We start from the raw sequence: 21,120 nt of genomic DNA, 5'->3' as shown, positions 1-21,120 counted from the left end.
TCAGTTTTCCTATCTGAAAATGAAGATAAAAACAGTGCTCAGTACAGAGAATTGGTGTGAGGGTTAAATAAAATAATCAGAGTGAAGGACCAGGTATATAATAGGTGCTTAATAAATATTAGTCCCCATCACTATCACCACCACCCCATTCACAGGAGTAACGCCTCCTCACACATCAGCTGGCTCAGCTCAGTCATCACCTTCTCAGGGATGGCTTCCCTGAGCCCCAAGTCTGAGTTAGGCCTCCTCCCCTATCTTGGTGTTTATTTTGACCTTACAACTGTATTTTAATCTTCTATTTACTTGTATGCCCAACAGGTGCACACATCCTCTTAGTAAGCAATTGTGATGATTTAAGAATAAAATGAAGATATTATTTTCTTTTCAATGTACATGTATTAGTTTCCTAGAGCTGCCATGACAAAGCACCACAAACTCGGTGGCTTAAAACAACAGAAATGTATTCTGTCACAGAAGACCAAAATCAAGGTGTTGGCCAGGCCATACCCCCTGAGATGGCTGCTCTAAGGGAGGATCCTTCCTTGCCTCTTCCAGTTTCTGGTGGCTCCAGGCGTTCCTTGGCTGTAGCAGCATGGCTCCAATTTCTGTCCCTGTCTTTACATGACCGTCTTCCCTCTGTGCCCCGTATCTGTGTCTCTTCTCTTTTTATAAGAATGCTAGTCATATTGGATTAGGGCTAAGCCTACTCTAGTATGTTCTCATGTTATCTTAATCAGTTACATCTGCAAAGACCCTCTTTCCAAATAAGTTCACATTATGATGTTCCAAAAAGGCAATGAATTTTGGGGGACACCATTTAATTGTCTTAGTTACCTAGTGCTGCTAGGACAAAATACCCAAAGTGGGTGGGTTTAAAGAACAGAAATTTATTTTCTTCCAATTCTGAAGATCTTCCAAAGTTCAGGGACTAGAGAAAGTAGATGTTTCAAGATGTCTGACTAGCTTGTGCTCTCTCCAGAAATGCTTGCCACCCGCAGCCCCTATTGGCCCAGTGGGCTTGGGGATATGTGTGTAGTCATGGCCCTGGTCATGGACCTCTGCCCTTGAACATATTTCCAGGTTACTGGAAACATGCCAGCTGACCCAACCTAGGTAAAATGGAGCTTTCTCAAAGGGATTAGGAGCTGAGGCACTGAGTTTCTGTTGCTTTTCCATGTCTGTATCAATCAATTCAAATAGATGGTTATTGTCACAAAAATGGCACGATTCAAAAGAGAAGGGTCACAAACTTTTGCTTTTGAGATAGCGAGGTGGGGCTGCTTCCCATTGCTATCCTTCTTAGGGCTGGTTCGTCCACTAGGTTTGTAGATTCCCTGAGAGCTGTACCCTGCCAATAAGTTCCCCTTTTATTTGAGCCAGATGTGGTAGGCTTCTGTTCCTTTTAACCAAAGGATGTCTGACTAGAACCCTGAACATACAACAAAACCAGACCCATTGCTATTGAGCCAATTCTGACTCATGGCACTCCCATGGTGCAGAGTAGAACTGTGCTCCATAGGTTTTCAAGGCTGTGACCCTTTGAAAGGAGATGACCAGGCTTTTCTTTTAAGGTGCCTCTGGGTGGGTTCTAACTCCCAACCTTGCGGTTAGTAGTAGAGTGCTCACTTAACCCTTCATACCACCCAGAGACTCCTACCCTGAACAGAGATGTCATAAAATACAGCACTAAATGGAAAAGGGAGCAATACCTCCTTCACTAAATATCCTGCCCCGTAAACTGTGTCAACTCTTCTCAGAAACCAGGCAGGTCTGTGGAGTACACATAAACCATTCAGAAAGAAAGCTTTCTGCGTTGCCAGAGAGGTCAACAATCCACCCAGCAATTACACTGCCATCAGATTGTAAATACACATTTGTAAATGCCTCTATAATTGTTCAGAAACAGTTTAGGCCTGCTCAGGCAGGGCTCGTTACAGAATGTTAATGGGGTTGCTTACCCAATATCTGCTTTTGTGGTTGCAGCCAGATTTGTGCCATTTAAATGTTCATGGGTATAAAGCAGGGAAATGGGTATTTGCCTCTGCCAACTCTCAGAAAATAGAAATTCTGCAGCAATGGACAGTTGAATGGCTGATTGATAGGTGTAGTGTGGGCATTGCGTTTTCAGTTCTAACAAAGTCTTGATGAAAATGATTTCTTGTTGTTGTTAGGTGCCATCCAGTCGGTTCTGACCCCATGCACAACAGAACGAAACACTTCCTGGTCCTGGGCCATCCTCACAATCCCTGTTATGTTTGAGCCTATTGTTGTAGCCACTGTGTCACTCTGTCTCTTTGAGGGTCCTCCTCTTTTGTGCTGACCCTCTACTTACCAAGCATGATGTTATGTATTGAATTGTGTCCCCTCAAAATATGTTGGAAATCCTAACCTCTATGCCTGTGGTTATAATCCCATTTGGGGATGGGTTGTCTTTGTTATGCTAATGAGACAGGATTACTATAGGCCGTGCCTTAAATCAATCTCTTTTGAGATATAAAAAGAGATTAGACAAGGAAGTGAAGGAAGCAGCGATGGGGAAGAGAGGTGCCAAGCTACATGAAGATCACCCAGGAGCCAAAGCTCAAAGAGACAAGAATTTCATCCAGAGGCAACAGAGAGAGTAAGCCATTCCCTAGAGCTGGCACCCTGAATTTGGACTTCTAGCCTCCCAAACTGTAAGAAAATAAATTTCTGTTTGTTAAAGCTACCCATTTATGGTATTTTTGTTATAGCAGCACTAGATAACTAAGACACGTGATGTCCTTCTCCAAGGACTGGTCCCTCCTGATAACATGTCCAAGGTATGTGAGATGAAGTCTCCCCATCCTCCCTTCTAAGGAACATTCTGACTACTTCTTCCAAGACAGGTTTGCTCATTCTTCTGGCAGTCCACAGTTTAGCTTTCTAAAATTCTAGTAACAGCAAGATGTTAATAATAGGAGAAATTATGCACAGGGAGAAAAGGAGGCATATGGGAACTCTCTGTACCTAATGTGCAATTTTTCTGTAAACCTAAAACTGCTCTCATAAATAAAGTGCATTAATAAAAAAAAAAACCCTAGTAACAAGACTCAGAACGATGTGAAAGTGCTATCACAGAAGGGTGGTTATGCCGGTTTACTAACTAGCCTCCCTGACCAGGGATGGTTAATATCATAACTAAACAAAGCATCTCTGCTAAATCTAAAGCATGATTTATGGAGATCCCCATGGAAGAAGTGGTAGAACTCAATCCAAGGTGGGCAGTTCAGAATGTTTGTCTTTATGATTATTGATTTGGAGCTCATGCTTGAAATCAGGGTTTTTCTGCCTTCATCACCTTAAGACATATATACTGTTCTCTTTCCCAGCTGGTAGGCATATTGGCCTCTCATATTTCTTAATTTCAGCTGCTCTGGGGGATGACTGCCAAACTCCATCACCACCAGAGAGCATTCTGTGTGTATGTCACAGAACCCACATGTTGTTAGATCATCTTAAATTCCTGCTGGCAACACCAAGTTTGGGTAAATATCCATCCAGGTATTTTCAAGTTACTTTTAGGGTTACAGCTGTGCTGTAACAGAGTGACCACAAAGTGACAGAAGGATGACAGAATTTTATTCATCTATGATGTAATAGTCCCAAATGAGCAGTCCAGATTGGTGAGTTGCTTTGCTCCATAGAGTCTTTCAGAGATCCAGGCCCTTACCATATTTTGGTTCTGTCATTCCCTCAGAAATTGTCCTCACCCGTATCGTCTGCTGGATTGTAGACAAGTCCATGTTGTAGTTCGTGGAATGGGAGAGGGACTCCTGGGAAGCTGGCATATCTCTTGACAATGACCTGAAAGGACAACTTTCATACATATCCCATTGGCCTAAACTTACTTAGTCCCAGAGCTGCATCTAACTGCAAGGAATCCTGGCTAATGTCATTTCTAACTGGGGAGCTATGGCCCCAACTTAAACTCTACTGCCATGGGAGAAAGAAAGGGAGGATAGGTTTGGATGGCTGGGCAGAAGTTTCCATTGCCTCTTAACAAATTAGAGGAGTGCCACGTGGTCATATACTCAACAAATATTTATTAATTGCCTTCCATGCGCCCTGTACTACTTCTTACATGTGTAAGAAAAATACTAACACGTTGTGGGTGAAATTATGCAACACTATAAACACACTTTTTCCACTTTTGAAAAGACTTTTGCTCTTTCAGATGATAGAAGGCAACTGGTAAAAAGGCCATGTTTTTACCTTCATATTGCAGAAACCTGTTAAATCCCAAGAGCTGGCATTATTGTTATTCTGTGCACAAGTACACACAAAAAACCCCTTGGATAGTTACTTGGATGTGGGTCTCATAAATCATAATTTGCTTGTGACATGTTTATATAGCTTCAGTAAGGACTCTTCAGAAGATGATATTAGATCGTCGAGATTATATTCAACCTCAAAAGTGGGTCTTTTTTCTAAAATAATTAAAGCAACAAACACTGCAAATCTTGCAGTCATTCCCCTGATCTGGTAAGTCACGCCATTTTCAGGGTTTGTGTACTCAAAGCAATGAAGGACAAGACGGTGATCAGAATATGTCAGGTAGCTCTGGCGGTAGACACGTGGATGCAGGAAATAGTCCAGCGGCACAAGGAACACATCCTTCACTTCTTCAGGATTAGGCTTGGCCTGGAAGTCTTGGTCTATAAATCCCACAACCGGGGTTATCAATATCTCTTTCTGAAAGCAAAAGACAAAATACACAAATTAAGAAACAAAGTGTTTTTGTTTCACTTTGAATTCAAATGTTAAAATCATGCCACTTCTATGTAAGTTAATAGGCCAAAGGTGGGTAGGAAAGGGGCAAGAATTTACTCCAGAATAAGCTGTGTCCCCCAGGAAATGGGGATATGCCCTACCTGAGGTGGCATCTATGAGATGACTCTGAAAAGAATACCTTTTGTAAATATCAACTGATAAAATCTTCTGGAAGGGAAATTTAGCAATATTATAAAGATGTGGTCCCTTTGACCTAGCAATTGCATTCGTGTGAGTATATCTATATAATAAATCCCTACCAGTGAGAAAAAATAAAAGTACACATTTGAAGCATTACTTATTATTATTGTACTTTAGATGAAGGTTTACAGAACAAACTAGCTTCTCATTAAACAATTAGTTCACATATTGTTTTGTGACATTGCTTACCAACTCCACAACACATCAGCACTCTTCCTTCTCGACCTTGGGTTCCCAATCACCAGCTTTCTTGTCTCCTCCTGCCTTTTCGTCCTTGCCCCAGGGCTGGTGTGCCCCTTTGGTCTCATTTTGTTTTATGGGCCTGTCTAATCTTTGGTTGAAGGATGACCCTCAGGAGTGACTCCATTACTGAGCTAAAAGGGTGTCTGGGGGCCATACTCTTGGGGTTTCTCCAGTCTCTGTCAAGCCAGTAAGTTTGGTCTTTTTTTGTGAGTTAGAATTTTGTTCTACATTTTTCTCCAGCTCTATCCAGGACCCTCTCCTGTGATCCCTGCAGAGAAGTCAGTGGTGATAGCCAGGTACCATCCAGCTGCACTGGACTCAGTCTGGTGGAGGCCATGGTAGTTGTGGTCCATCAGTCCTTTGAACCAATCTTTCCCCTGCATCTTTAGTCTTCTTCATTCTCCCTGGCTCCTGAAGGGGTGAGACCAGTGGAGTATCTTATTATGGCTGCTCACAAGCTTTTAAGACCCTAGACACTACTCACCAATGTAGAATGTAGAACAATTTCCATTTGAAGCATTATTTGCAATAGTCTAAAACTCTATAAAGTTATCATTCTTCAACTGATGGACACTTAGGTATAAAGAGATACTATGCAGCCCTTAAAAAAAAAGTGAGACAGACATCTTTCCATGTCAGTATAGACAGAGGCATGCTACATTATCAACTTAAAGTTAAAAACCAAAACCAAAACCAAACCCAAACCCATTGCCGGTGAGTTGATTCATAGCGACTCTATAGGAAAGAGTAGAACTGCCCCATAGAGTTTTCAAGGAGCACCTGGTGGATTTGAACTGCTGACCTTTTGGTTAGTAGCTGTAGCTCTTAACCACTATGCCACCAGGATTTCCTAAAGTTACATAACATTAACCGCTGAATATTTGCATTTATGAGAAAATCACACATACACACATATATTTTATATAATATATGCTTATGTTATATATGGGGCATGGATTGCTATTTAAAACTGCAACTGCAAATAACCACGGGTTCTGTTAAATGAAAGGCCCTTTTGTTCTATTGGGAATCTTGAGAGGGCAGCCTGGGGTTTAGTGTGGGTGTAGGAGCTGATACGAGCTGCAGGGCCTTGAATTAGAAATTTTTCCAGAAGAAAGTGGGTGGAAGAAGCCAGCAATAAGTTGTGAGGCTGAGACACTAAAGAAGGATAAACAGATTTTTTAGAAATCCTCAGAGAAGGGACAGCCAAAACATGTTTAAGAACAGAGACAGCTCAGACCAATTACTGAATTAGCAGTAAAAGTAAACATTTGGATCCTGAGGGGACAGTGGCAACCTGGGATTTAGAAGTTCTTAGGGCAGGGGAATCTGGGGTTATAATTTACCTGAAGGTGTCCTGATGGTGCAATGATTAAGCCACTGACTGCTAACTGAAAGGTTGGTGATTTGAAGCCACCAGTGATTGGTTCAGTCTTCTCCAGTAAAGATTTTGGCCTAGGAAACCCTATGGAGCAGTTCTACCCTGTTCTATAGAGTCCCTCTAAGTCGCAGGTAACTCCACAGCACACAGCAGCAACAAGTTACCCAAGATCAGAGGGAAAACTCAGATGTAAGAGATTTCTCGCTACTAGGAGAAACTGGCAAGGGGAGTCGGGGGCAAAGACAAAGACAAAGAGAGGAGAGAAGAAATCAGGCAAAACTGTGATTTCAGGCAAAGGCCTGGCCTCTGGCAGATCCTGCTGGGTGTTCTGTAAATTACACTTCAGAGTTTGTCTCACCCACAGACAAGGGGGCTGGGCTTTATGAGCTCTGCAGCACCAGTCAGCTATTGGCTAAGGGACACTTGGCCAGAAATACATTCCCAGGCACTTCCGCTGTGTGTGTGTGTGTGTTTGTGTGTGTGTGTGTGGCAGGGGGCAGCATCAAGAACCTCCGGTACCGTGAGGTACTTCCTCAGAGTTCCTTGGGAGAAAACTCCGGGTCAGCGGTATCAGAAGCAAAGCACACAGAGCCGGTGGGAATATGGTCTTGTCTGGAAAGAACCCCTGCAGTGTGTGTTCACTAAAGGTTGGCAGTCCGAACTCACCCAGCGGTACAACAGAAATAGGTCTGGTGGTCTGCTTTTCTAAAGATTGTTGTTGTTGTTCGGTGCCATTGAGTCGCCTCTGACTCATAGCAGTACACAACAGAATGAAACACTGCCAAGTCCTATGCCTCACAATCATTGCCATGTTCGAGACAATTGTTGCAGCCACTTTGTCAGTCCACTGGTTGAAAATCTTCTTCTTCATGGACCCTCTACTTTACCAAGCATGATGTCCTTCTCCAGGGACTAGTCCCTCATGATAACATGTTCAAAGTAAGATGAAGTCTCGCCACCCTCCCTTTTAAGGAGCATTCTGGCTATACTTCTTCCAAGACAGATTTGTTCCTCTGGCAGGCCATGGTATATTCATTATTCTTTGCTAACACTGTAATTCTTCTTTCCTCCTCCTCATGCATTGTCCAGCTTTTGCTTGCACATGAGATGACTGAAAACACCATGGTTTGAGTCAGGTGCACCTTAGCCCTCAAAGTGACAGCTTTGTTTTTTAACACTCCAAAGAGGTCTTTTGCAGCACATTTGCCCAATGCAATATGTCTTTTGATTTCTTAACTGTTGCTTCCATGGGCGTTGACTGTGGATCCAGTATTTTCTCCATTTATTGTGATGCTTCTTACTGATACAGTTGTGAGGATTTTTGTTTTTTTTATGTTGAGGTGTAATCCATACTGAAGGCTGTAGTCTTTGAGCTTCATCAGTAAGTGCTTCAAGTCTTCTTTGCTTTTCGCAAGCAAGGTTATGTCATCTGCATATCACAGGTTGTTAATGAGTCTTCCTCCAATCCTGATGCCACGTTCTTGTTCATATAGTCCAGCTTCTCGGATTATTTGCTCAGCATACAGACTGAATAAGTATGGGGAAAGGATATAACCCCGACACACACCTTTCCTGATTTTAAACCATGCAGTATCCCCTGTTCTGTTCAAATGACTGCCCCTTGGTCTATGTACAGATTAAAAAAAAAAAAAAAATTTACAGCCCATAAATCCCTAAGGGGCAGCTCTAGTCTATAATACTTGGGTCACTATGAGTTGCGGGTGGCTCCGCTGCAGCAAACAATTGCCATTTAGTGAACACATCCTGTGGGCAAATAAAGCAGTTTAGTGTCCAGCTCCATCTCTCTGATCCTCACAACCATCTGACCTTAAAGAAACTTTAATAACTGAAAGTTGGAGACAGCAAGTAACTCGCCCAAGGTCACACCCAGCTAGTATATGGCAGAAGCCAAGATTCGACCACGGGCCTGTTGCCCGTACTTCCAAGTGCAATGCTTACGTGCTGGGAAGACAGGAATGTCATCTTATCTCAAACAGAAGGGCGCACTATCCTTGGGGACAGCCTGACTGCTGCTATAGCGAGTACCCAGCTGCAACTCAGCTTTCATTGCCTCCCAAGGGCTGAGCTAAGAGCACATTCTTATCGTCACCATAAAGCACGTGGTGGAGAAGTATTGCTCTTTGAACTAAACTTTCAGGTCTGAGGAAATCAGTGTGTGTGTGTGTGTTGGGAGCCAGGGCGGGGAGGAGCTTTATCAAAGACTACGAGGGAGATACACAGTTTAGGCTGGATATTTCAGATGGGATGCTGGGCATGTTCAACGGGGTTCATTCGAGCTTAGAACAGTGAGGGAGGACTTTGGAAATGCGTAGGCGATGCAGCATCTGTGGACGTGTGGTCTCTAAAAGCACGCTCTGCCTTGGAAATTAGTGGGTAGCGTGTGTAGAGGTTAAGAGCAAGTGCCCAGATCAGACAGGTGGCAGTACAATCCTTTCTTCTTTTCTGCAATTTCCTCATCTATAAAATGGCAGTAATAAAAGTATTTTACTTTCTAGAGTTGTTGTAAAGATTAAATTAGATCAGGTTTTTGCAACTTCGGCACTGTTGACATTTTGGATTGGATCATTCTTTGTGGTGGGGGCTGTCCTGAATATTGGAGGGTGCTTAGCAGCATCTCTGGCCTCTACCCACTATAGGCTGGTAGCACCTACCCCCCGCTTCAGTTGTGACAACCAAAAATTCCTCCAGAAATTGACAGTTTTTGAGGTATCCATAACCCGTTGCCGTTGAGTAGGTTCTGACTCATAGCGACCCTACAGGACAGAGTAGAACTGCCCCATAGGGTTTCCAAGGAGCACCTGGTGGATTTGAACCACCAACCTTTTGGTTAGCAGCCATAGCTCTTAACCACCATGCCACCAGGGTTGCTGGGGTAGGGGGGTGGTATTTCCCTGGTTGAGAATTGATTTAGATTATGCTTATAAGCATTCAATAAATGGCATTTTTTGTGTCATATTAAAAAAACTAGCAAGAGCCAAAAAACAAAACAACTCTCCTTAGCACTTCCAAACATAATACACCTTTCTTTAAGGCCTTCATTTGTTCTAATTTCTCCATAAAGTGATCAGCATTCTCTTAAGAGCAGGTCATTTTAGAAATGACCACAGGCAGAGTCTGGCCTGCAGGAATTTCCTGAAGACCCAGGAAATCTGATGTATTGCCTGTGAATATTGATGTATTCTGTCCACTCACATGCAGAACACAGTAGCTCCCAGTGACCTTGTGAATGGAGTTACTATCACTTTGGGAACATTTAATTGTAATGACTCAATTTGTCAATAGAGCTCAAAAATAAACTCCCAAAATGTGCTGAAGGATTTTCAGAAATTACCTGAAAAGAGTCCCAGTTAGAAAACATAATTAAGGAGGAAGTAAATGACATATTTCTTGTTCTAATCCCATGTTCCTTTTTTTCTTCTCTCTCTCGTTTAGCAAGCATTTATTGAGTGGCCACTAGCATTTCCAAACTAAACCTCCCTTGAGCGGTGACCTTTCTATCTTTAAAATTGACCCCATTAGGACAGATTTTATCTCAGCATCACTGGTCTTTACAACACTGTACCATGTTTTTAAGACAGACAGAACAGACACTTAATTCAGTTTTTCTAATTGTTAGGCATCAGTACAATGCTTCTTTGGAAACTAAATTTTACCTGAAAGCCCAATATATAAAACATAAAAAAAGTTTATACCTACCTCCGACATTATGTGATTAGAAGTGCACTTTACTTCTATAGGAAACCTGGTGGTGTAGTAGTTAAGTGCTACGGCTGCTAACTAAAAAGTCGGCTGTTCTAATCCTCCACGTGCTCTTTGGAAACTACAGGGCAGTTCTGCTCTGTCCTGTAGGGTCACTATGAGTCGGAATCCACTCAACGGCAGTGGGTGTTTTTACTGGGTTACTTCTATAGTAAAATAAAACAAAACAAACCAGTTGCCTTCAAACCAGTTCCCACTCATGCTAACCCCATGTGTGTCAGAGTAGAACTGTGCTCCATGGGGTTTTCAGTGGCTAATTCTTCAGAAGTAGATTGCCAGGTCTTTCTTCCAAAGTGCCTCTGAGGAGACTCAAACTGCCAACCTATCAGTTAGCAGCTGAGCATCTTAACTGTTAACATCACCCAGGGACTCCAGGTAGCTATCCCCAGAATGTATAACTCTAATTTAACCATGAAAAAAAAATATCAGACAAACCCAAATTTAGGGACAGTCTAAAAATATCTGACCAGTACACTTCAAAATTATCACAGTAATCTAAAACAAGGAAAATCTGAGAAACTATGACAGTCCAGAGGAGTCTAAGGAGACATGACAACTAAATGTAATGTGGGATCCTGGGACTGAAAGAGGACGTTAGCAGAAAAACTAGTAAGAGCCAAATAAAGAGTGGAATTTTGTTAATAGTAAAGCACTAATGCTGGCTTCTTACTTGTGACCAGTGCTAAGATGTTAACAACAGGGGAAACTGAGTGTAGGGTTTTAAGTTTACAGGAACTCTCTGTACTATTTTTGTAATTCTCTGTAAATCTAAAACTATTCTAAAATTAAAAGTTTATATTAAAAACTTATACCAATAAAATGATGCTGTTATCTAAGTTAAAATTTACAATATTTACTTCTTCTAAAGTCATTTAATAGAACAATAAGATTGTTTTGACGAACTCATAAAAAACAAGATCTGGCTGTCTCAGTCCCAGAATTCATTTTGTTTCTTGTATGTTATTTTTTTTGTGTATACTGTTAAAGAAATCCTAATTCACAAGGAAATGCAGTTATGAATGGTAATAGGTTTTCATGGCTTGCTTAGTGATCTCAGGGTGCTGTTCAACTAATGTGATCTGGAAAAGCTTTACTCCATAGTATGTTATGGACTGAATCACCTTTAGTAGCCTCCAAGTGGCTAAAGTTTGGTATGTAGCACACTTGATCGCATGTGATTTTTTTGACTGACTTCTCAAAATAAATATATATTGACAAAGAGTAAACGTAAATTGAATGTGAATGAAATAATTCTGAAGTACCTTCAGGGTCCCAGTACCCAGTCTGGAAACCATTGTTCAAGTTCAACCCCTTCATTTCTGGATGGGGAAAGAAGGGCCCTGAGAAGAAAGGGGGCTTTCCCAAGGCCACTTAGCTTATGAGGGAAAGTCCATATAAGAACTTGTCTCTTGAGTCTAAGGGCAGCACTTTCAAGGGCCATGTTTGGCCAAATGTGGAATCCTAAGGATGGCAGATCTACTGGGAGGTCCGTGAGAGATTGCAAAACCCAGTTCCATTCCAACCCTTACATCAAAAATATGTGGCACCAGGCAGCAGACAACCTCCACTTGATGAGGACACAGCCCCATTTCCTCCTGGGCTTCCCGGAGAGCCGTGGCTACTTCATCCACGTCTGCAGGTTCAAATTTTCCTCCGGGGAAGCAAACTTCTCCTGGGGACCTTCTTAGCTAGATATTGAAAGAGCAAAACCACAATGTGTGATTCCAGTTATGGAGCCATGTACTCATTCATTCAACAAATGTTTACTGAACTTCTATTTTCTGCCAGTGACCATTCCCACGCTGGTGGTAATAAGTGGTGAACTAGACCAAAAAAAATTCTTCCTTGAATCCTTTAAAAAAAGGAACTTTAAATCAAAGAATTATTGCTACAACTTGAACAAATAGAAAGAGAGCAACAAAAGAAACCCACAGGCACCAGAAGAAAACAAATCATAAAAATTAGAGCTGAACTGAATGAAACAGAAAACAAAAAACAATTGAAAGAATTAACAAGACCAAAAGCTGGTTTTTGAAAAAAATCAACAAAATTGATAAACCACTGACCAAACTGACAAAAGAAAAACAGGAGAGGAAGCAAATAACCCGAATAAGAAATGAGATGGGCGATATTACAATGGACCCAACTGAAATTAAAAGAATCGTATCAGATTACTATGAAAAACTATACTCAAACAAATTTGAAAACCTAGAAGAAATGGATGAATTCCTAGGAACATACTACCTACCTAAACTAACACAAACAGAGGTAGAACAACTAAATAGACCCATAACAAAAGAAGAGATTGAAAAGGTAATCAAAAAACTCCCAACAAAAAAAGTCCTGGTCTGGACGGCTGCACTGCAGAGCTCTACCAAACTTTCAGAGAAGAGTTAACACCAATACTACTACGGTATTTCAGAGCATAGAAAAGGACGGAATACTACCAAACTCATTCTATGAAGCCGCCATATCCTGATACCAAAACCAGGTAAAGACACCACAAGAAAAGAAAATTATAGGCTTATATCCCTCATGAAAGTAGATGCAAAAATCCTCAACAAAATTCTAGCCAATAGAATTCAACAACATATCAAAAAAATAATTCACCATGACCAAGTGGGATTCATACCAGGTATGCAGGGATGGTTCAACATTAGAAAAACAATTAATGTAATCCACTACATTAATAAAACAAAAGACAAGAATCACATGATTTTATCAATTGATGCAGAAGAGGCATTTGACAAAGTTCAACACTCATTCATGATAAAAATTCTCAGCAAAATAGGAATAGCAGGAAAATTCCTCAACATAATAAAGGGCATTTATACAAAGCCAACAGCCAACATCACCCTAAATGGAGGGAGCCTGAAAGCATTCCCACTGAGATCCGGAACCAGACAAGGATGCCCTTTATCACCATTCTTATTCAACATTGTGCTGGAAGTCCTAGCCAGAGCAGTAAGGCTAGATAAAGAAATAAAGGGCATCCAGATTGGCAAGGAAGAAGTCAAAGTATCTCTATTTGCAGATGACATGATCTTATATACAGAAAACCCTAGGGAATCCTCCAGAAAACTACTGAAACTAATAGAAGAGTTCGGCAGAGTATCGGGATACAACATTAACATACAAAAATCATTTGGATTCCTCTACACCAACAAAAAGAACATCAAAGAGGAAATCACCAAATCAATGCCATTTACAGTAGCTCCCAAGAAGATAAAATACTTAGGAATAAATCTTACCAGAGATGTAAAAGACTTACACAAAGAAAACTACAGTACACTTCTGCAAAAAACCAAAAGAGACTTACAATAAGTGGAAGAACATACCTTGCTCGTGGATAGGAAGACTTAACATTATAAAAATGTCTATTCTGATGCTGATGAAGAGTGAGCTACTTGTACCAGGTGGACACTTGAGACTGTGTTGGCGTCTCCTGTCTGGAGGGGAGATGGGAGGGTAGAGAGGGTTAGAAACTGGCAAAACCGTCACGAAAGGAGAGACTGGAAGGAGGGAGCGGGCTAACTGATTAGGGGGAGAGTAACTGGGAGTATGGAGTAAGGTGTATATAAGCTTATATGTGACAGACTGACTTGACTTGTAAACTTTCACTTAAAGCACAATAAAAATTATTAAAAAAAAAAATGTCTATTCTACCAAAAGCAATCTATACATTTAATGCAATTCCGATCCAAATCCCAATGACATTCTTTAATGAGATGGAGAAACAAATCACCAACTTCATATGGAAGGGAAAGAGGCCCCGGTTAAATAAGGCATTACTGAAAAAGAAGAACAAAGTGGGAGGCCTTACTTTACCTGATTTTAGAACCTATTATACCGCCACAGTATTCAAAACAGCCTGGTACTGGTACAATAACAGATACATGGACCAGTGGAACAGAATTGAGAATCCAGACATAAGTCCATCCATATATGAGCAGTTGATATTTGACAAAGGACCCAAAACAGCTAAATGGGGAAAAGACAGTCTTTTTAACAAATGGTGCTAGCATAACTGGATATCCATCTGCAAAAAAAATGAAACCAGACTCATACCTTACACCATGCACAAAAACGAACTCAAAATGGATCAAAGACCTAAATATAAAATCTAAAACGATAAAGATCATGGAGGAAAAAATAGGGACAATGTTAGGAGCCCTAATACATGGCATAAACAGTATACAAAACATTATAAAGAATGTAGAAGAAAAACTAGATAACTGGAAACTCTGAAAAATCAAACACCTATGCTCATCCAAAGACTTCACCAAAAGAGTAAAAAGATTACCTACAGAGTGGGAAAAAGTTTTTAGCTATGACATTTCTGATCAGCGCCTGATCTCTAAAATCTACATGATACTGCAAAAACTCAACTGCAAAAAGACAACCCAGTTAAAAAATGGGCAAAAGATATGAATAGACACTTCACTAAAGAAGACATTCAGGTAGCTAACAGATACATGAGGAAATGCTCACGATCATTAGCCATTAGAGAAATGCAGATCAAAACTACCATGAGATTTCATCTCACTCCAACAAGGCTGGCATTAATCCAAAAAACACAAAATAATAAATGTTGGAGAGGCTGTGGAGAGATTGGAACACTTATACACTGCTGATGGGAATGTAAAATGGTACAACCACTTTGGAAATCGATTTGGCACTTCCTTAAAAAGCTAGAAATAGAACTACCATAAGACCTAGCAATCCCACTCCTTGGAATATATCCTAGGGAAATAAGAGCCTTCATACAAACAGATATATGCACACCCATGTTTACTGCAGCACTGTTTACAATAGCAAAAAGATGGAAGCAACCAAGGAGCCCATCAACGGAAGAATGGATAAATAAATTATGGTATATTCACACAATGGAATACTACTCATCGATAAAGAACAGTGAGGAATCTGTGAGACATTTCGTAACATGGAGGAGCCTGGAAGACATTATGCTGAGTGAAGTTAGTCAGCTGCAAAAGGACAAATATTGTATAAGACCACTATTATAAGAACTTGACAAATAGTTTAAACTGAGAAGAAAACATTCTTTTGTGGTTACGAGGGGGGGCAGGGAGAAGGGCATTTACTAATTAGATAGTGGATAAGAACTACTTTAGGCGAAGGGAAAGACAGCACACAATACAGGGGAGGTCAGCACAACTGGACTAAACCAAAAGCAAAGAAGTTTCCTCAGTAAACTGAATGCTTTGAAGGCCAGCGTAGCAGGGGCAGGGGTCTGGGGACCATGGTTTCAGGGGACACCTAAGTCAATTGGCATAATAAAATCTGTTAAGAAAACATTCTGCAGTCCACTTTGAAGAGTGGCATCTGGGGTATTAAACGCTAGCAAGCAGCCATCTAAGATGCATCAACTGGTCTCAACCCACCTAGATCAAAGGAGAATGAAGAACACCAAGGACACAAGACGATTACAAGCCCAAGAGACAGAAAGGGCCACATGAACCAGAGACTACATCATCCTGAGACCAGAAGAACTAGATGGCGCCTGGCTACAACCTATGACTGCCCTGACAGGGAACACAACAGAGAACCCCTGAGGGAGCAGGAGCAGTGGGATGCAGTCCCCAGATTTTCATAAAGAGACCAGACTTAATGGTCTGACTGAGACTAGAAGGACCCTGGTGGGCACGGTCCCCAGACCTTCTGTTGCCCCAGGACAGGAACCATTCCCGAAGCCAACTCTTCAGACATGGATTGGACTGGACAATGGGTTGGAGAGGGATGCTGGTGAGGAGTGAGCTTCTTAGATCAGGTGGACACTTGAGACTATGTTGGCATCTCCTGCTTGGAGGAGAGATGAGAGGGTGGAGGGGGTTAGAAGCTGGTGAAATGGACACAAAAAGAGAGAGTGGAGGGAGAGGGCAGGCTGTCTCATCAGGGGGAGAGTAAGTGGGAGTGTGTAGCAAGGTGTATATGGATTTTTTTGTGAGAGACTGACTTGATTTGTAAACTTTCACTTAAAGCACAATAAAAATTATATAAAAAAAAAGGAACTTTAAAAATTTCCCTGACTCTCAGTTTTTCTGTGTCCCAAAAGACATCATTCAGATATACCAACAAATTTACGGTGATGGGGGAAAGCTGAAAGAAAAGATAATAAAATGGGCAATATTAGCAATAGACAACCTTGAGTTATCTGCGATGTTCTGGGAAGGCTGCCTCAAAGGACTTTTGTCACAGAGTCCTCAGAACAGTTCTGTAAGCTACTATTTTATTGCCATTTTTAGACGAGGGAACTAAAGCTCAAAGAAGTTAAATAACCTGACCAAGTTAACACAATGGATAAGTACTGGAGCTGGAATGTAAACCAGTGTTTAATGCTAGAGCCCTTGCTCCTAATCAGCACACCCTATATTTAAGAAGAACTTACTTAAAACACAGAAAATAGGGTTACTGGATGCATTAGGATTGACGTGTTGTCATGGATTGAATTGTGTCTCCCCCAAAATATCTGTCAACTTGACCAGGTCATGATTCCCAGTATTGTATGATTGTCTAACATTTTGTCATCTGATGTGATTTCCCTGTGTGTTGTAAATCCTACCACTACGATGTAATGAGATGGATTAGTGGCAGTTATATTGATGAGATCTACAAGATTAGGTAGTGTCTTAAGCCAAACTCTTTTGAGATATAAAAGAGAGAAGTGAACAGAGAGATATGGGGACCTCATACCACCAAGAAAGCAGTGCCAGGAGCAGTGTGTATCCTTTGGACCTGAGGTTCCGGGGCTGAGATTCTCCCAAACCAAGGGAAGACTGATGACAAGGACCTTCCTCCAGAGCCAACAGAGAGAAAGCCTTCCCCTAGAGCCAGTGCCCTGAATTCAGACTTCTAGCCTACCGGCCTGTGAGAAAATAAACTTCTCTTTGTTAAAGCCATCCACTTGTGGTATTTCTGTTACAGTAGCACTAGATGACTAAGACACCTACGTTGGCAGCGTGGTGTCTCTTTGCAAACGTCTGTATAGGAACAACGGCCTCTCCTTTTATTGCATTGATGCTTTCCACCTATAACCCGGTTCCATTTCTTCCTAACTTCAGTAGCACGGATTATGTCTCCATTCATAGCATCCTAAATACTTTTCCTTCTTATCTCTGTCTTTAAAATGATTTCTCCAGTATTGGAGCTCCAGTACTGCCCGAGGTAGAATTTCTCACCAGCACAGCCAGATAGGGCTTAGAGCCCAATTAAATTGTTTAAATATTTTTTTTTAATGTGACCTCTGTATACCAGAATTTATAGTCTAAGTTCATGCTCATTTAATAATCAATGCGATTAGCTGCTCTGGGTGAAACATAAGAGACCCACTTGCTTGGGGTTTTGGTCTTGTCTAGATTTCCTACAATGAGCACCTATTACTTTCTTGTTTGTCTATATTGCTCCACCTGTGCTTACTGGCAGAGCTGGGAACAGACCCAGGACTGTGTCTTCCTTTAGAACCTGGATTTTCATCACCTGTGTTTAAGTCACTGTTGCCTGACTCAGACTAAAAAGAATCCAGACAAGTCTAATCCCAGATCCCCATAATATCAGCTGGTTCCTCAGCTTCTTTTGCTAATGAGGTATTTTTTCATTATTCTGCTTAAATAATGGGACATTATTATGTCCCATTTTCTTTTTTGTACTTGGATAACCTTGAAATTATTGTTTCCCCAACTTTTCCTCTAAAATATCCCCAACAGCAGGGGAGAGTGATCACAGCTGAGATTTCTATAAAGTGGCACGCTTATATTAAAACTTCAGGCCACATCTGCCACTTGGCACTAATAATAGCTGACATTTATTGAATCCTTCCAAATGTCAGGACTGTTTTAGGTGCTTAACATTTGTTAACCTGTGTAATCCTCACAGCACCCTGTGAAGCAGGGACTAATATTTTGTCCCCATTTTACAAGTGAAGAGACTGTAGCACAAAGAGATTAGGTAACTGGGACAACATCACACAGCAGGAAGGGGGAGAGCCTTCATTCAAACATGGGCAGGTGGGCCCCAGGGCACAGGCTGTTAACTTCTGTGCTCTAGTATTTTCACATTATACCTGGGGTGGGATTTCTCCAAAACAGTGGTTCTCAGTGGGGGCAATTTTGCCCCCCAAAACAGTTGGCCATGTTTGAACATAATCTGTGATTGTCACAACTAGGGGGAAGGTGCTATTAACATGTAGTGAGTAAAGGCCAGGGATGCTACTAAACATCTTACAAGGTACAGGACAGCTGCCTTACAGCAAATCCAGCCCCAAATGGCAATAATGCTGAGATTAAGAAATGCTGGTCTAAAAGTATTTTAAATCATGTGCTAGTTAAAAATACTAGAGGCCCCCTGGTGGCACACTTAAAACACTTGGCGGCGGTTCGAACCCACCAGCTGCTACATGGGAGAAAGATGTGGCAGTCTGCTTCTATAAAGAACCCTACAGGACACTTCTTCCCTGTCGTATAGGGTTGCTAAGAGTCGGAATCGACTGGACAGAAATGAGTTCGATTTGCTACAATATCATATTTTTACACAATAACATGTACCTTCTCTGCCAACAATGCCCTCCCCTCCCCCCAAGGTATTTTTGTAAGTGTACTATGCTAATTTTTTCAAAGCAATGTAAAAAAAACTGGCATGGCTGAGTTTACAGTACTTCGTGGTCGGCAAACAAATGTAGAAGATGTGCCTTATTTGTATAAAAATATGGTAATTTTCCTACCAAAATCTCTCCCAAAACGCCATGTTATCCTGTGGCTTCTTGTACCTCTGCAACATAACAATTTTGAAAGTCAGTTTGAGAACTGTGGCCTCAAAATGTGTGCAAGTGACAGACCTTAGTGAAGATTTCAATGTCCTGAGATGTTGATGGCCAAAGCCTTCTTGTCCACGTACCTTCTCTGACCGGAGAGTGAATAACAGATGGAATTTTCCTTCTTTAACCAACAATGGTAAAAGGACGGAACATTTGTTAGACAACAAGTGAGAAAATTTGGTCCCAACGTCATGCTTTTTTAAGCGGGCCTTAGCATCATCTATCAAGCTGTTTCTAAAATAGAAAGATACCAAGCAAATATTTTAGTAACCTGAGTTAAGAAGTTCCTAGTCCAGCCCGTCTCTGCTGTGCTGTGCATCTTGGAGTTAACCATTTCTGAGTCTGTTTCCTTATCAATAACATGGCAGAAATAATAGTATTTAAATCACAGTTGTTGACAAGATTAAATGAGGCAAAAAACTACTAAGAACAGTTTAGTACATGGGTTCACTCTGAAACCTTTTAAAATCAAATTATGGTTAAATATTTGTTAAATAATGCAGTCGTTAAATATTGAAATCAATAACTGTATTCAGACAAGATATGTTTGAACAAGTCATTTCATGGTTAATGCACTGTCCCTTAACCTGACCATGATATCAAACCCTTATGTCTTCAGGTGCCTTACAACAATGGTTCCCAAGCTTCTAGTGGAATCAGAATCAGCTAGAGAACTCATTACAGCACAAATTGCTGGGCCCCACTGCCAGTTTCTGATTCTGTAGGTTTGGGACACCGACTGGAAGTAGCCGTCGGGGAACCTAAACCCAGGGCTGCGTGGTAAGGGGCTGCCACCATCGGGGTCCCTGAGGTCCCACCACGGGGACGTGGTTTGCAGAACCTCCGCGCTGGAAGGAGGGAAACGCTTTGCCCTCAGGGAAGGTTAAACAAATCGGTATCTGAACCCAGATTCCCTAAAGGTCTGGCTCTGTTATTGGCCAGAGAAGGAGCACAGGCCTCAGGGCTCTCGTGCTGGCCCAGAGGTGGCTGGCTGCACAAAGCGGAGGCTTGGCAGGTTGACAGGCATAAACCCCAAGCAAAAAGGCCCGGGCGACCCTCGGCCCCGCGAACCGTGAAACTTCCGGCCGCCAGGACACCAGGGTCGGGCCCCTGCCGCGACCAAGGCCAGCAGACGACCTCGGAGTGCCAGAGGCTGGGGAAGCTTTACCTGACTGAGGGATCCTGGAGAGGATGGGCTGGCAACATTACCCTCAGCAAAGTTCTTTTCCAGGTTGTCCTCGGAGGGGCTCGGCCTGACGGGCATGCGCAGAGCAGCATTGGTCCTGGGACGGGGCTAGCAAGGACAGGGGGCGGGGCGAGCCAAGGTCGGAGCGGGGCGGGGCTTAGGCCAGGCCTCCTCGGTGGGGCAGTCTCTGCCCCGCAACGTGTTCTTACTCAAGAGGACAAGGAGTGTGATTCTGAAAATGACAAACATACACAAGATTAAAAAATGTCGTAATGCAATGCTGGTGAGGTGAGAGAAATGTGAACTTGGTTCAACTTTTCTGAACAGCACTTAGCACACGTTTACTGAGCTCGTAGTAGCTGGGTGCAGAAGCCTTGCTGAACAGCGAAAAGACACGTGGAGCTCACAGTCAAACGGGAGAGAGAGACATGAATCAAGTAATTGTAGAGACAAAGCGTCCTTGGAGACCAACCAGGAGGTTAGAGAAGGCTTACCAGAGGGAATGGGAACCGAGCTGGCCTCCGAAGCAGTGACTCTCAAAGTAGCATTCTGTACCAGCAGCATCGGCATCACCAGATTTCCGTTAGAAATGCAGAACCAGGAGCTATTGGTGGGACTTAGCTATCTGTGTTGCAAGAAGCCTTCGGTGTTCTGATGCTCTTGAGAGCCACTGCTCTCAGGGATGAGTAGGAAGTAAACAGGGACAGGGGC

At 42.0% G+C, this 21,120-nt stretch overlaps 1 protein-coding gene across 2 annotated transcripts; it reads right to left on the bottom strand.

Annotated features, from left to right (window-relative positions):
• Positions 1-1,538: 1,538 nt before the first annotated feature.
• Positions 1,539-20,509, bottom strand: NUDT7 (nudix hydrolase 7). 2 transcript variants are annotated; one of them, XM_049863959.1, is made up of 4 exons: positions 20,392-20,471; positions 19,304-19,457; positions 11,926-12,084; positions 1,540-4,713 (listed from the first exon to the last, which is right to left on the bottom strand). In XM_049863959.1, the coding sequence occupies exons 1-4, from the start codon at positions 20,427-20,429 to the stop codon at positions 4,345-4,347; spliced, it is 720 nt and encodes a 239-aa protein (XP_049719916.1). In that variant the 5' UTR covers positions 20,430-20,471; the 3' UTR covers positions 1,540-4,344. The 2 variants fall into 2 exon arrangements, with proteins under 2 accessions (XP_049719917.1, XP_049719916.1); XM_049863960.1 differs by lacking the exon at positions 19,304-19,457 and having other exon boundaries at positions 1,539-4,713; positions 20,392-20,509.
• Between the last annotated feature and the right edge of the window lie 611 nt (positions 20,510-21,120).

Source organism: Elephas maximus, chromosome 21 (assembly GCF_024166365.1).
Source record: "Elephas maximus indicus isolate mEleMax1 chromosome 21, mEleMax1 primary haplotype, whole genome shotgun sequence".
Lineage (NCBI taxonomy): Eukaryota > Metazoa > Chordata > Mammalia > Proboscidea > Elephantidae > Elephas > Elephas maximus.
The sequence above is the reverse complement of the archived record's forward strand: the minus strand, read 5'-3'. Positions and strand labels throughout refer to the sequence as shown.